Source organism: Physeter macrocephalus, chromosome 18 (genome assembly GCF_002837175.3).
Source record: "Physeter macrocephalus isolate SW-GA chromosome 18, ASM283717v5, whole genome shotgun sequence".
Classification (NCBI taxonomy): domain Eukaryota; kingdom Metazoa; phylum Chordata; class Mammalia; order Artiodactyla; family Physeteridae; genus Physeter; species Physeter macrocephalus.
This window is the reverse complement of record NC_041231.1, coordinates 79383672-79399946: the sequence shown is the minus strand read 5'-3', so window position 1 is coordinate 79399946 and position 16275 is coordinate 79383672. Positions and strand designations below refer to the sequence as shown.

The window sequence follows — 16275 nt, the reverse complement described above, 5'->3', positions numbered from 1 at the left end:
TTGTTGCATGTCATATTTCATATTTTTTGTCATGTGTCGTACAATTTTTAAATTTTGTCCAATTTAAAGCTGGACATTTAAAATAATATAATGTGGTAATTCTGGAAATCAGATTCTCCTCTCTGCTCAGGGTTTCTTATTATTGCTGCTTGTTGTTCTTGCTTGTTTGTTTGTTTACATAAGTAAACTCCAAAAATATTTGATGTTGATAAATGCTATGTGAAAAAGAAAACAGAGATTAGGGAGGATCAAGGGTGCCAGAAATGGGGGGAAAGTGGTAGCTTTAAATAGTTGGATCTGAGTTGGCCTTCCTGGAAAGGTGACATTGAGCAAGGACTTGAAGATGGTTAGGCGTTAGAAAACACATATCTAGAGGAAGAGCTGGTTTGAGTTAGAGACTGCAAGTGTGGCCTCACTGTGTTCTCACAGAATTCTCACAGGCATTAACATTTGGGTCCTACTTAGACTGTGTTTTCAAGCAATTTTCTTTTCTAATTTAGGATTCCCACTGTGAGTATCTGCCCACCAGCAGAAGGTCATTCGAACTTAGAAACAAATAAAAATGCATTTAAATTTTTAAACTGGTTGCATTTGGCCCTTTTCACCTTCTTGTGTTAATTTAGGGTAGCATATACAGCACACTTGTTTGTTTTTGTGTTGTTTTTTTTGGATGTGTGTATTGTTTTTGTTTTTTAGTGGCCATTCAGTTTTATTGCACATTTATTTAAGGGAAAAATTAGTAATTTTTTTTCTGTTAATTTACAAGGAATCAGGTTAGTTAACAGAAATGCACCTGCATAGAAACAATTTCTATCTTACATAAAATCATGATTTGTGGATCATAAAAGACACACTACAAAATTTTCATTGGATAAAAGTCAGAAATTTGATTCATGACTTTCAATCCTGTCACTCACTAATTGTGTGATTTTGGATAAAAGAGAAAATTTACTCAGAGACAACCAATAACGTTTCTTGACACCACTGTGTTCTGATTTAGCAGCAATCCTGCCTGGGGACAGACCAACACTGTCAAGTGACCAGATGCTATTACCTGGTGACACTAACTTAATGGCTACACTCACCATGCACTGGTGAGGAAAGATTTCGTCTCTGCTCATAATTATAAACAAGCATAAAAACTAGCAGAGTGATAAATGAGGCTCAGATCCTATGATGATGTTCTAGGCAAATTCCATGTTGTTTGCATTATTTTAATTAGTTCATCAGTTTTACTTCGTTGCATTTAAACATTTTCATTTATTCTTGGAATCTTCTCTGTAGTCACCTCTTACCCATGTTATAACATATTCAACTTTTATCCACTTGGGTGTGTCCCAATACCATCTAGATAACCCATAGCAACATCCTTGGAGGATTCCATCATGGCATATTAAAGACCTGAGTCCCTCCCGCTAACTGAAGAAGCTCACTCTTGCTACCCCTCTGCAGCCTGCCAGGGCTCAATGGCTGATAGCCAAATTTGTGTCTGTGATAGAGTCTTGGCCCTTATGCCACATATCGACCAAAATATTGAAGAAAGAGATCAGTAGCAGAGCCGAGGCCACTACAATGGAGTTATGAATGGAGAAGAGTTATTTTATTTTAAAAAATTCTCCCATTCCCACTGCTAGCTGGACAATATGAACCTAATTTGGAGATTTTGGAGGCTCTGGCATATGATACAGGAAATTTCTTACATAGCCTCATTTTCCTCTGCTAGCCCAGAGTTTAAAAATCCTGAAATAAACTCAGAAAACATTAAATTATGCCAGAGCTTTTCACAAACTACTTCTCGTCCATTGACCTTGGAGAATATATGTAGATTACCTAAGAAAGTGTTTATAAATGGAGGAGATTTCATCGGAAACCCACTCCAAATATATAATTTTCTTGTCTTCTTTCCCCCTTGACCTTAATGACCAAGATGGTGTCATTTTGGAGCTCACAACTGGTTACTTTCCAATCCACTAATCCAGGCACAAAGACAAGGGTGAAACTTGTGTGGTTGATATCTGGCCCCTGAGAGGTTTCCCAGGAGGCTACATTCCTTCCATTATTTTCTGCCTATAATACCTGAAGTGTGTCTTGTGACACCATAACCCAGGAGATTTTGTGTGAAGTCACTCTGTCTTCATTTATTGCCTAGCTTCAGCAGGTGGAAAGAGATACCTCTGATAGCTGTAGATTATTTACAAGCTTAGAGATCGGTCCTACTCTGGCAGTTCTCATTTTATTAAGTCTTTCACTATCTCACCCCAGTGTAGCACAGTTAATCTGCTTTGTTTATTCTCTACATTTTTCATTCAGACACAGTTCTTTTCTCTGAGTGTTCTGTTGGAGAATTATTCAGGCATTTGGATAATCTTTTTCCCTCTTTAGCATATAATGAGATAAAGGTATTCAAGCCAGGTCAACATCTCTCCAGAGAACACAATCCAAATATTTAGAATTATTATGCAGAGTTTATAAAGAAAGGGTATTTCTAGATCAAAATTGATTTTACCTGTTACTGTTTACCCATTGTTGTCTTTTTTCATCAATATCCCTACCTTTTATTTATTGTAAATTGGACTATGTCCTTTATTCCTTGAAAAAACCATCATAATTATGAAGCAGGCTTCATTTTATATTCTGGTAGAAGAGGAACTGATAATCTCTTTTTAATATATGAAAGAAATATTTCTGCAAATAACATAGGGTACTATTTTTTTAGAGGAGAATCTTATTTGGTTGTGTTGGTATAGTGGCATTAATCTTTCCTCTAAATGATTGAATGGGATTTGGTATATTTTTATATGTGCTTTGACAGATGGAAGAAAGGGTGGGGAGGGTCAGTCTTTTGATTCTTGACTCTGTCTTCCATCCATCTTAATAACCTGTTCTGAGCACTATTGCAATCCTTGGTATCTTTCTCAATTGTTATAGCTGCCTCTTTCATTCTTGGTCTGTAGTTATGAACATCAGACTGAAGCTGCTGATCAGAGTCTACCTCCGAAAGGTTATTGCTTATAATTTTCAATAGGTGTCAAGCAGAGTGCCATGCACTGGTTATCGATCCCAGGGGAGGACTCTAAACACTTCTGCTCACTGCATCTTGGTATCAAAGTTGCCAAGGAAAACAGTGCTGTCAGGCACTGGATGCAACAATGCTAAACTCACATAGAGAAGAAAGAGAGCAAGATCAGCTTCAGGAGTGGGTGTCAGTCCCCCATCGCCAGGATGTCTCTCTCCCTGTGGTCAACGCAGGGAAATTTGGCCACTGCACACCCCTCTCACACCGCGTGGAAGGAACCCTGTCACTTTCCCTCGGAGGGCGGATGTAACAGTGGGGTTGGACAGGTGCCGTATTCTGCACATACTTTAAGCAGAGACAGAAGAGTACTCTCTGCCCCTGAAACAAGGCAAGATATTCCCACACAAGGTGATGCACCTGGCATAAGCAGTGTAGAGGCTGTGTGGGCCCTTTGTCTCTTGGTGAGGAAGTGTTCCAGGCCCAAGGCCCACCCTTCCGCAGCTGAGTTGGGGCTGAAAGGCTGAGCATGAGACCCGCTTTTCCCAGCAATAGGAATATATGTCTTTGATAATCAAAATTCATCCTAAATCCTTCAGATGCCAAAAAGTCATATCCACCCCTGGAAAAGTCCGAAGAACCAGAGCTGGAAGTTCAGAAATGACTGAGGTGTTTGGAAGAAGCTGGTGACTAGAGAGGGAGAAATGAAGGAGCTGCGACCTGCCAGGCTCCAGCTACAGTCCCTAAAGCCCTATTGCCCGTATTCACTAGGGCCATATTTGCCCTACCAGATAGTAAAACTTTTATATAAGTTGCTATAACAAAAGAATACACGACTGGCGCAGGACAAATAATTGATCATCATGGCCCTTATTTGCTTCCCTTTTGCCAAAAAAAGCAAATTCAGAATCTTTTCTTTCAAAGGTAAAAAAAAATTACAGGAAAAAAGTCACTTTTCTATTTTGCTTCATATTCTTGAGGCAAAAGTTTCTAAACTGTCAACATTTGCAATGAGCTAATATTCTAGAAGCCTGGAGTCATTTGGGAGACTATATTTATAGTTAGTTTATAGGGAACAGCAGTGAACTAAAAAGCATGTAACTCCACAGCCTAGCATATACTTCATAATTTTTCATCTACTCTCATCTTCTTTCTCTTGATTTTTTAAAAATAAATTTAACTTAATATCTTTCTTACAGAATTTTGTCTCACAGAACATGTTCAGTAGTGGACGTGTACAGTAATGGACATGCATAGTAATAAAGGAAATTAGTATTTTATAAGGAATAAAACCCAAAGAGTACACCTTTTTCCTCTATCAAAGAAACATTTAGGGGTTCCAGATTAATATGGCAGAGTAGGAAGATCCTGAGCTCACCTCCTCCCATGGACACACCGAAACCACAACTACAGGTAGAATGATTATATCTGAGAATGACCTGAAGACTAGCAGAACAGATTTTCTACAACTAAGAACGTAAACAGAATGCCATGTCAAGATGGGTAGGAGGGTCAAAGATGCAGTCTAGACAGAACCCATACTCCCAGTGTGGTGACCCACATGTGGGAGGGATAGCACAATGGCGGAGGTGCCCGCTACACAGTGAGGGGGTCCAAGCCCATGTGGGGATCCTCAGCTCGGGGACCTGCACAGGGAAGATGAGCTCCCATAACATCTGGCTTTGAAGACCAGTGGGGTTTATATTTGGGAGAGCTGGAGGGCTATGGGAAACCGAGACTCTGCTCTTAAAGGGTGCACACACAAACTCACTTACTCTGAGTACCAGCACAGAGGCAGGAGAATGTGAGGGGTACCTGGGTCATATGCTGCAGGAGGTTCCCTGAACAATTTGGGGGTGAGTGCTGGAGGGGTAGGGATCTGGTGGAATTTTCTCCAGGGTTGAAGGCACTGGCCAATGCCTTTTTTTTTTTTTTTTTTTAACCTCTCCTTCCACCATCTGGCCCAGTACTGGCAGGCAACATTTCTGTCACTCTCCGTCAACTAGCTAACACCATGTGCCCCACACCAGTGTTCTCCTGAGGACCCACCCTGCCCATCCCACCCTCCCCAGTCAACCCCTTCAAAGCGGCCCCTGCCCCACCTGGCAGGTGGCCTCAGCTGGCCCCGGCAACTGTACAAAGTGGCTCCACCTCTGGGGGTCGGGGGGAGCACCCTGCATGCCATGAACCCACAGCAGTCACAGCAGAACCACACAGCCAGCCAGGGCACAGTTGCAATCCAACCACACAGGAAGATGCACACAGCACACATGTGGGACATCCCAGGAGCACCTGGCTCTAGTGGCCAAGAGGGATTGCACCCCTGTGCCCCACAGGACACCTTATACATAAGCCTGCTGTTTCAAGAACAGGAGATATAGCTGATCTACTTAGTGCATAGAAACAGACACAGAGGGTTAAGAAATGAAAAGATAAAGGAATATCTTCCAAACAAAAGCAAAAGATAAAAACCTCAGAAAAAGAACTAAATGAAAAAAAGATAGCAATTTACCAGATAAAGAGTTCAAAATTATAGTCATAAAAATGTTCACTGAAGTTGGGAGAAGAATGGATGAACTCAGTGAAAACTTGAAAAGGCAAATAGAAGATATGAAAAAAGACCCAATCAGAACTGAAGAGTACAATAACTGAAATAGAACATACACTAGAGGGAATCAGCAGCAGATTAGAGGATACAGAAGAACGGATCAGCAATCTGGAAGGCAGGGTAGTGGAAATCACCCAATCAGAACAGCAAAAAGAAAAAAAGAATAAAAACCAATGAGGATAGTTTAAGAGACCTCTGGGAAAACCACAAGCATACTAACATTTACTTTATAGGGGTCACAGAGGAGAAGAAAGAGAGATAGGGACAGAAAACCTATTTGAAGAAATAATGGCTGAAAACTTCCCTAACCTGGTGAAGGGAACAGACAGACAAGTCCAGGAAGCAGAGAGAGTTCCAAACAAGATGAACCAAAGACACCCACACCAAGACACATTATAATTAAAATGTCAAAAGTTAAAGACAAAGAGAGAAACTTAAAAGTTTCACAATATTTCTTTTCACATTTAAAAGAATATTGCAGAAAGGGGTCTATTGCTGTCTCCTTTTGGGAGACAAGTCTCCAAACTAATTTTTGTCTCACTAAAAATTTCCAGAAATTTGTAACCAGTACATTCTCATTGCCTATAAATAACTGTTATAGGATCATTGGACATATAAAATGTATTGTAAATGATATTATCTACTTCAGGACATTTTATCCTTTCTTACTCTTTCTGAGATGTGCTAACCTTTTCCAGTGAATGTAGATTTCTTCTTAGAAGAAAACAGCAGTTTTTTAAATATATGAAAATATCCCTGGAATAGAGATATAATTTTTTAATTGAATATTTGAACATTACTTATCATATTCAAAAATTTTTTAATTCCTTAAATGAAGGAAAGGATGTAAGATACTTCTCTTATATTCCTCTGGAATACTGTAAATTCTTTATTTACTATTTCTCTTTAGCTTTGTCTCTGTTCTTTAAAAACTGACTTTTTTTTTCAGGAGCTTATCTTGAGGTCTCTGCTTGAGAAAATATGCCAGAAAACTAGTTTCCTACTGTTATTCTCTGTCAGCAATTGATGTCTCTGCTTCATTGCTTTTTAAGAGAAATCATAGAAATGCTGGATTTTTTCAAAGCTGTTACATCATTTCCCCAAATAACAGTATAAACACCAACTTTTGTTATTTGATATTGCTTTTTAGCAAAATTATTATAAAATTTGGGAAGCAAATTTCATGACCAAATTTTGGTAGGAATCATTGCTTAAGATTATTACATCAGATTCTTTATTTTTCAGCCTTTATCTCCATGCATTTTTTATCCCAGTTCACTGTCCTTCATGTGTACTATGACCTTTTGCACACACCTTAATTTTAAACATTTTAAATAAGCTGTTCTGTGAATATGAAAGACAACATCTGTGAAGGAAGACAACCTCACAGTGTAGAACAGCAAACAGAACTGAGAATCCCTGCTTTCAAAAGTAAAGAAAGAGGTGGTAGAATGTGTAGGGATGCACTCTTTAAATTTCAGTGGAGTATATTCTTTGCTTCACTTCTCTGTGTGTCCCTTGGTAGATATACACCTGTCTTTCATTTGTGAGGAAGCACAGGGCCTCCTCAGTATTCATCCCCACATTCTGATTCAATCTCCTCAGAATTATGTCTCAAAAGGTATGAATGACTCGGCAAATGCCTGTCATTCTTTTTTTCGCAAAACATGGGTTATTTTCCCAAAATGATTAGTTAAATCTTGATATAATGTTACTTCGGGACTATAGGAACAGAATTTTTGTATTTTATGTATTTATTTATTGAATAAATGTGTGTGTGTGTGTGAAGGGGAGGGAGCTTGAAATATGAAGGAGACAGAGGAGTCATCTCTCAACAAAGGACCTGCTTTAGTGATCCTCTGTTTGATTCATGTTCCTATTTTTTTTAGGTCCAAGAAATCATATTTTTATAATTAATTTTGGAATTTAAGTTACTTTTGTCTCTGCCTGGGTGAGTGCTACTCATCCTTCCAGGCTTAGCTGAAACTCCAGCCCTAGGCAAGAGGGGATGAATGCCAATGAGACTCAAATCCTCTCTTATGAAACTTATATGATAGTTATTTGTATCCAGATATTATTTTGTGTCCTTATGTCCAAGCTCCTTTAAAACAGTGACTGTGTCTTTCTTATTTGTTTCTCCTCTCAGGGGAGGCGCTGGGGCCCAGGGAGCAAGGGTAAGGGCTTTTAGTGTAGACAGACATAGGTTTGAAGGCTGCTCTGACACTTTCAAGCTTCTCCTTGGACACATGATAACTTGATAGCTGGCAGATTGTGATGAGGAATAAATGAAGTGGTCCAACATATTGGTGACATTAGATGGTCAATAAACTAGTATTATTCTCTTCCTATCTCTTACAGCACCTATGCTTGGGCTAACATGTAACAGATATGAAGCAAATATGTATTGAGTGAATAAATGGTTGAAGTAGTAGAATTTTAATTTATTATATATCCTTAACAAATATAAATTACAGTTACTGTGTTCTAACATGCTTGTCACCATGCCTGCAGAAACCCAAAACTATACAGAATATTTTAGAAACATTCTTGGCTATTTCTGAACTCAAGACTCATCCTTTCTTTTATTTGGTTTCAAATATCCTATGATTTGGTTTGACTTTTATTGCATTTGTGCCAAGAATTAAACAGATGACTTCTGAATTTTACCCCAAATCACCCATAGTTTCTTCCCTGGCTGCCTTTTGTACTGGTCCCCATCTCCATTAGGCCCTAGCCCTTTTGATGATTACCTTGGCATCCTTCCAAGTGGAGCCTTCTAATTTTAGAGTCAAAACACTGGAAGAACAAACCACAGATGTGCATTGAAATATGTACAGTATGGGTACAGCGCCATTTCTAAGAGTTATAATAAGAAAGGTCTTTAACCTAAAGATGTTGTTTGAAAACAGCATCTTTTTCTTTTTCTTTGTCTAGTCTTACTACCTTATTTTTCCTATATCACACTGGGACTTGAGAAACTAAAAATATTTTTTCAAAACATTTCTTTTCCAAGTGTAGTCTACATCTCTTCTACATTTGTAGGTCATAATAGATTTTGTTTTCAACTCAGAACAAGCTTTTGTTTCTTTGGTGTATAATACAAAACATTTTTTTGCACTTTATAATTCAATTAGTCTCCTAGGAATAATTCATAAAAAACTTTTTCTCCAAAAGAAGGTCAGAAACTTCACTATTACCAGAGTCCAAACTTTTTCAAGGCCAGAATTATGCCTGTCTCATAATAGGTTGGTCACTTTGGAGTCACACAGACCTGATTTCAAACACAAAATCTGACCCGTGGTAGTCATTTATCCTTGATCAATTAGAGAAATATTTATTTTCTGTATCCTATAGCTTCAGTAAAGTAAAAAACAAAAAATAAGTAGAGGGATTGTTTGGTGAATTTGTCTAATGTAGATGCTCTAAATAGATTTTTAAAGAGAAAAACCTTTTTTAAAGTAAGATTTAGAATCTGAAGTGTAGGTTACTGCTAATTTATTTGTAATGTCCATTCGGCAAGGGCCCTCATTTGCTGGGCTCACCTTGGTTTCCAAGATAAAGGTGAAATTGGTCTGAACTCCCTCCCAGAGTTCTAGGGATCTTTGGAGGGAGAAGTGATGCAGGCAGCCAGAAGTGGAGGCCTCTGTCTCTTGGAGTTTCTCTTGACTTCCAGTCTCGCATTTCCTGATTTCTCCACTTCCGCTCTTTTCCCTTCTGCAATTCTGCCTCTTTTCCATATTGCATTGCTTCCTGGACATACCCAGATCTTTATTTCCCCAAGTGTTAACTTAAGGTATGTGTTAGCTGACTTTATTAAAATATTAAAAATATAGCACAAGGAAAGGGAAAATTACACAGTAGCCAGAAACAACTTAAAATTGAGAATATGACATAAAGTTGAATTTTCTGTTCTTAAAAGTCCCATCTGCCCTTTCTCCTTGGAGAGTTTTCCTTAGTTTTCTAATAGGTTGTTGGTCACCTGCCATGTAGATAATGGTCTTCTTTTTCTTTTTTTTTTTCACACATGTACACTCTAAAAGAAACTCAGATCCCCTCATACATTTTTAAGTTGATCTTCTAAAATTTGTTATCCTGCATTTCAATACCTTCCCTGCTTTTAACTATCTTCAAATATTTTATATCTCATAGAACGGTTTCCTTGCCTGCATGGTGTACCTGTTAACTGTGTGTTCGTTTCTTACCTCCTAGACTGAGTGTATTGCGAGAATGCCTTCATTGTTGTAACCCGGGTGGAGACTGACTCAACTCCTGGCTCTTGCTCAGTGCTCAAAAATCTGTCAAGTTTAATGGAGTGTATAGATGCCCCTATGGGAATTAATAGAACCAGAGCTCAAAAACTCTAGTTCCCAGACTCCACTAACCAGAAACATTTGCCTCTGACTCCTCAGGAATTCCACCTGTAGTGACAGAGAAGGTTTCCCAGGCAGCACCCACCCAACCCTCTTCTGCAGGATGGGCTGGCTTTAGGACAAGCCTCATCCAGAGTCAAAGAGAAATGTGGCTGGAGACCCACATTCCACTCTCATCCACTCATACCCAGTACAGTTGGGAGGAAAATGTGAAAGTTGACTTAAACTGACCATGCTGTTGACTTTTATTAAGCAAATACTGTCAAAATTGAAAGCTGAGTTGTTTAAAGTAATTTTCGAAATGTAAACATTTTACTTGAAATATCATTAATTAAACTGTCTCATTTGACTGAAGGCCCTGACCATACGTTGGTCCATAGAAAGATCAACCACAATCCTTTTCCACGTGACTTCAATCTAAATATTAGCTAAGGTGTGCAACTTACAGTAGGAATGTTTGATGTATCTGTGTTTAGAGAGCTCATCATTCCAGATGAAATACATGTGTCCCATCACCCCTTTCCTAATATTCTTTTTGGGCTTTCTGAAATGTATGATTAAAAAACAAAAACAAATCAGCAGGGAAAAGATAGAAGTAGTAAGTCAGGTGGCTTCTCAGATCTCTTACTTCGTACTTTTGATACCAATCTTTTATTGCTCTTTCCTTAAGTGGAATGAGAATTTGGACAAGAAACAATGAAATGAGTAAAAATTGAACATCTTTCTGACAGGCACTATCTTAGTCATCTGATAGTCATAGGACTGTGAGAACCAAGGTTGGATACCAATCCATTACATTACAGTAATCAACATTGGTTTAGTTTTATATGCCATCCATTTTATCTTGGTAAGAGAAAATTATAAAAAGAGTCAATAACTTACTAAACTTGGTATGCAAAAGTAATAATAATATTAACACCTGATATCAGAGACGGTATTTAACTTATATAGCTTACATAAAATCATTTTCTGGCCTCTTTAAGTCCATCTTTTTTTTTTTTTTTAATTCTCTTTCCAGGTAAAGATAAGATTAAAGTGTGTGAGGATGACTTGAAGAAACTCCCTCTAATTAAATGGTGTATTTTGGAAACCATTCGTTTAAGAGCCCCTGGTGTCATCACTAGAAAAGTGCTGAAGCCAGTTAAAATTTTGGTGAGCATTGGTTTTGTTTTAAAATAATGAACCTTCTGGGGAAAAAAAGTAGATATTTTGCCCATTCATTATTAGATAATTTCTTAAGTTCCATGAAGTACTATGTGACCCTAGAATAGGTTACTAATAAGAGTTGTGCAGCACCAGTTTGTTAATATAGATATCTATCTATTGGCAACTATTTTAGCTAAAACATAAGCCTTTCATAATCATTTTGGCTCTGTGATTCTACATCAGAATTAATATAATCCTATTTCAATCAGGCAGGAGGGTCGGATAGTGTTTCCTCTGCTGAACCAACCAATGAGTATTCCTGAGTTGGAATAGGTTGAGAAATTGAGTGTGTGAGGGAAGTCCTTTAGGATAACTGGAAGACAGTTCAGACCACAGATCACAGATACAGGAACAGATAGCAGGAATGCCATGGGTAATAGAAACTGATATTAGGAATTAGTGACTGAGTGAGCTCCTCTCTATGGGCAAAGTAGGAGAATATTCTCAAGTGCACCATGAAAGGTATGTGCATGTGGCAAACATTCAGTTCAATATTTGGTGAATCATTCAGGCAGAACAAAAAAAATTTTTTTTTTTAAGGAATGATTTGGGACCTAAATTATCCAGATAGATTATAATTAGTCAGCCCTCCGCTCTTGTTAGCTTTTTTCCCCACGGCTTAAGAGTGCTTGGATTAAAATCAAGAAAATTTTGTAGTAATAGAATTCAAAAGAGACAAAAAAATCCAAATTTGATACAAGTTGCAACTTGCTAAATCCAAAAAATAACATAGTTTATTTAACTGATCTTATGTAGATTGTAGCATTCAGTTTCAGGGGGATTTTAACAGTTTTTGCTTTTGAATAATCAAATTATCAATTACTTTAAAACTATGACTATAAGAGAATATATATATTTAAATATTTATAAATTTAAATATATATAAATTTATATATGTAATAAAAGAATATATATATTCTGTATTGAGAGGAAATAGTCAACTTGGTGCAATTAAGTAGAGCAATGTGTTTATTACTTTGAATATTACTATAATTGTTATTGAACTTTTAGTAAGCCTTATTTATATTCTGGGTAGTAGTAACTTAGCTGAAATGCAGAATAGTTATTTGACAAATAAGTGGGTATTTTGATTGTTATTTTAAGCATACAGATCCTATACAAGTTTTGTTAGATTAATATCTATGTACTTCCATTATTTTGGAGATTTTGGAAATGGTATTTTTTATTTTTATTCTTTTATTTATTTATTTTAATGAAGTGGGGTTTTCTTTTCATTTTATTTATTTATTTATTTATTTTCTATTTGGCTGCCTTTGGGTCTTTGTTGCTGTGCGTGGGCTTTCTCTAGCTGTGGCGAGCGGGGGCTACTCTCCGTTGCGGTGCACGGGCTTCTCATTGCGGTGGCTTCTCTTGTTGCGGAGCACAGGCTGTAGGCGCACAGGCTTCGGTAGTTGCGGCACATGGGCTCAGTAGTTGTGGCTCGCGGGCTCTAGAGCGCAGGCTCAGTAGTTGTGGCACACAGGCTTGATTGCTCTGCGGCATGTGGGATCCTCCCGGACCAGGGTTTGAACCCGTGTCCCCTGCATTGGAAGGAGGATTCCCAACCACTGCCCCACCAGGAAAACCCTGTAAATGGTATTTTTAAAAACTTTGATTCTCCATTGTACATTACTTGTCTGTAGGAATATAGTTGATTTTTGTGTGTTGACCTTGTATCTGCAATGTTGTGACATCAATATAGAAACCTAAGTTTCATTACAGTGTAAATCTGTCATTAAAAATTTTTTTTATACATTATTCTTCACATTTCATGCATCTACAGAGTTTCCATATTTATTTCAAGGCTACATTAATAGTACATTGAGTTGATAGCTTAAATATTTAATTATTTCCTGACTCTTGAGAGTTTAGGTAGTTTTCTTTGTTTTTAATATGGTAATTATTTGTATCTTTGTGACTAGTACATTTTCTTTTTTAAGGATTATCATTGAATTATGTTTTCGTAGTGGATTACTGGTCCAAGAGTATGAACACATTTATGATTCACTGCCTAAAATCCTTTTACAAAACTGGACTATTTTATAGGTCCAACACCTATGGATTCCCAATAAAAAATTTTAATTAAAAATAATAGATATCCAAAAAAAATTGATAAATTATTTTAAAAATTCATAGTCTTTTCTACTTCCTTACACCCACACATTCTTCCTAGAGGACATGAGGCTCAGAAGCATCCAAGGTGCCTTCCAAGCCCTCGCAGCTGCAGTTATGCCTCTCTTAGTGGTAGAGCAACCCCAGAAACACGTACTCAGGCTGCTATCATCCCAGAATGTTCCAGCATTTCCTTTCATTATTTTTCACATCTCTTTTTAATATTGGTAAAAGGTGCAGTGTTTCCTGTACCTGCTATTTCTTCTGTACACAAAATAAACACTGCCTTTCCTCTTAGGAGGCCCAAACTAATCACTGTGATGTTCACCCTACAGAGTTGAGACTTTAAAAATAATAAATGGAACAGTTTTTTTTCTTATTACACAAGCAAAGTATGGTAATTAGGGGGGAAAAAAGACCATAAAAAGAAGCTAAAGGAAGAAATTAAAAATTGCTTAGAATCTCGCAAGTTAGAGATAATGACTATGAACATTTGGTATTATAATTTCAGAATTTTTTCCTGTAGTATGTGCATTAAAAAATAAATTGGGGTCACACAAAGCTAATTTTCTCACAACCTGCTTTTATTTTATTTAATAATAGATCCCAAATAGTTTTCTGTATCAATAAAAGACAGCCACATCATTTTGAATTACAGCGTAATCGAATATATGGACATCAAATAAATTTTAAAATCAGTTCAATGTTCTTGAATATGTATGTGGCTTCCATTCTTTCACTATTATAAACAGTGCAAAGATTAACATTCCTATAGCTAAATTTTTGTGCACATTACTGATTATTTCCTTAGTATAAATTCATATGACTTGGTTCTTTTAAGCTTCACATATTTTCTAAAACAGGTGGAATGTCTTTGCTGAACATATTAATATGTTCCCAGGAATTTGGATCATAAAAATCATTTCAGATGGGACATCTATGTTTTGACCAGTTGGACAACAGGTCAAGGTTCCTTGCTGTGAATGCTAGAAGTATTCTCCACTGCTCTTTCCTAATGGAATCTGAACAGGATATTTATTACAGTCTGAACAGAATATTTATTTTTGCTCCTGTAATCATTCCTTTCTATATCTTTTTGGAATAAGTGAGAATGGACAAACACTGGTTTCCTTGGTTTACTATATCCCTTCCTTCTCTTTATTATGCCACCTTTACAAAACTCTTAAACTTCTACTTGTGCTCTCTTTACAAGGTTTCATATTTAGTACCAAGTTAATCTGCAAGAATACCCAGGAAAGAATTAACCAAAAAGAGTGTTGGAAAATATGAATAATTAAGGAATGTTAATTATCTTCTTAAGATATTAAAACATGTAGCAAAACTACAATAATTAAAATGGCATGATACTGGTGTCAGACCAGATATTTGGATCAATGTAACTGACTAGATAGATAACAAAGAAACAAACCCCCTTGTGCAGAAGAATTTAATATTGGGTAAATGAATCATTGTAAGTCCGTGAAGAGCAACGAGATTAATATATGGTTTCGGATGACTGTCTAAAAGTGGGTATTTTTTTAACTTCTAGAGTAGTAGTTCTCAAACTTTTTGGCTTCAGGGTCCCCTTATACCCTACAGAATTATTAAGAACCCCAAAGAACTTTTGTCTATGTAAGTTATATCTATCAATATTTACTGTATTAGAAACTAAAGCTGAGAAATTGTTAAAATATTTATTTAATAATTCATTTTAAAAATAATAAGAAACCTAATACATATTAAAATAATTGTGTGGGGTTTTTTTTAAGATTTTTTTTTTTATGTGGACCATTTTTAAAGTCTTTATTGAATTTGTTACAATATTGCTTCTGTTTTATGTTTTGGTTTTTTGGAGCAAGGCATGTGGGATCTTAGCTCCCTGACCAAGGATTGAACCCACATGCCCTGCATTGGAAGGCAAAGTCTTAACCACTGGACCACCAGGGAAGTCCCCAGATAGTGTGGTTTTATGAAACATAAATATATTTTTCAAAACACAAAAAATATAGAAGAACAGCATCATTTTAAGTGTTTGCAAATCTCTCTGATGCCTTTTGCTAATAGAAGAAATCTGAAATCCCATATATGTGTCTGCGATCAGTTGTTGTGATATATTGTTTCCTATTAATGGAAATGAAGAAGATTCAGCCTCACACAGACATGTAACCAAAAAAGGAAGGAGTATTTTATTAGCCTTTTCAGATATTTCTGTGGCTATTCTTTGATACTACACTAAAACTCAACAGAGGTACTTTCTTAAAAGTTTGTTGCAATCTGAAAATATATTAATGAATTTTTTGTACTCAGTTACATTAAAATCCATTGGTCTATCCTATATTTTGAATGAGTCTTTTACCCAGGAATGGTTTTTGATCTGGCAGATTCTCTGAAAATGTCTTGGGACTCCCAGAAGACCCTAAGCCATCTTTGAAAGCCACTGTTGTGGAGAGAAGAGGGCTTCTTATGTTTAGGATTAATCAATGAAACCACAAAGCAGATGAACAGACTGTACCATATCAAAATTTAACATGTCCTATTTTTAAAAGTATAACCTAAATTAAATGTCAGCCAAAAATTAAGAATAAATATCAGTATAAGTACAATTCAGGGTTAATAATTATAATATTTAATGAATTCACAGATCAATAAGTAAAGGACTAATATATATAGATAAATGAGGATAGGAGATGAGCACAAGTTTTATAGAAGAAAATAACAACATGGAAAATACTCAGCAAAGACATAAACTTATAAACAGCAATTTTAAAAAACCTATTTAAAATGTCAGATTAGCAGGGGCTTCCCTGGTGGCGCAGTGGTTGCGCGTCTGCCTGCCGATGCAGGGGAACCGGGTTCGCGCCCCGGATCCCATATGCCGCGGAGCGGCTGGGCCCGTGAGCCATGGCCGCTGAGCCTGCGCGTCCGGAGCCTGTGCTCCGCAACGGGAGAGGCCTCAGCAGAGGGAG

The 16275-nt window shown here is 36.9% G+C and overlaps 1 protein-coding gene across 5 annotated transcripts in view; it reads left to right on the top strand.

The window, feature by feature from the left end:
• CYP39A1 (cytochrome P450 family 39 subfamily A member 1) overlaps positions 1–16275 on the top strand; it is a 73190-nt gene that overhangs the window by 31164 nt on the left and 25751 nt on the right. For all 5 annotated transcript variants that reach the window (XM_007117795.3, XM_007117794.3, XM_007117796.3 and 2 more), the window contains one exon: positions 11010–11143. In XM_007117795.3, coding sequence (XP_007117857.1) covers positions 11010–11143 — 134 coding nt within the window. The remainder of the gene's footprint in view (positions 1–11009; positions 11144–16275) is intronic.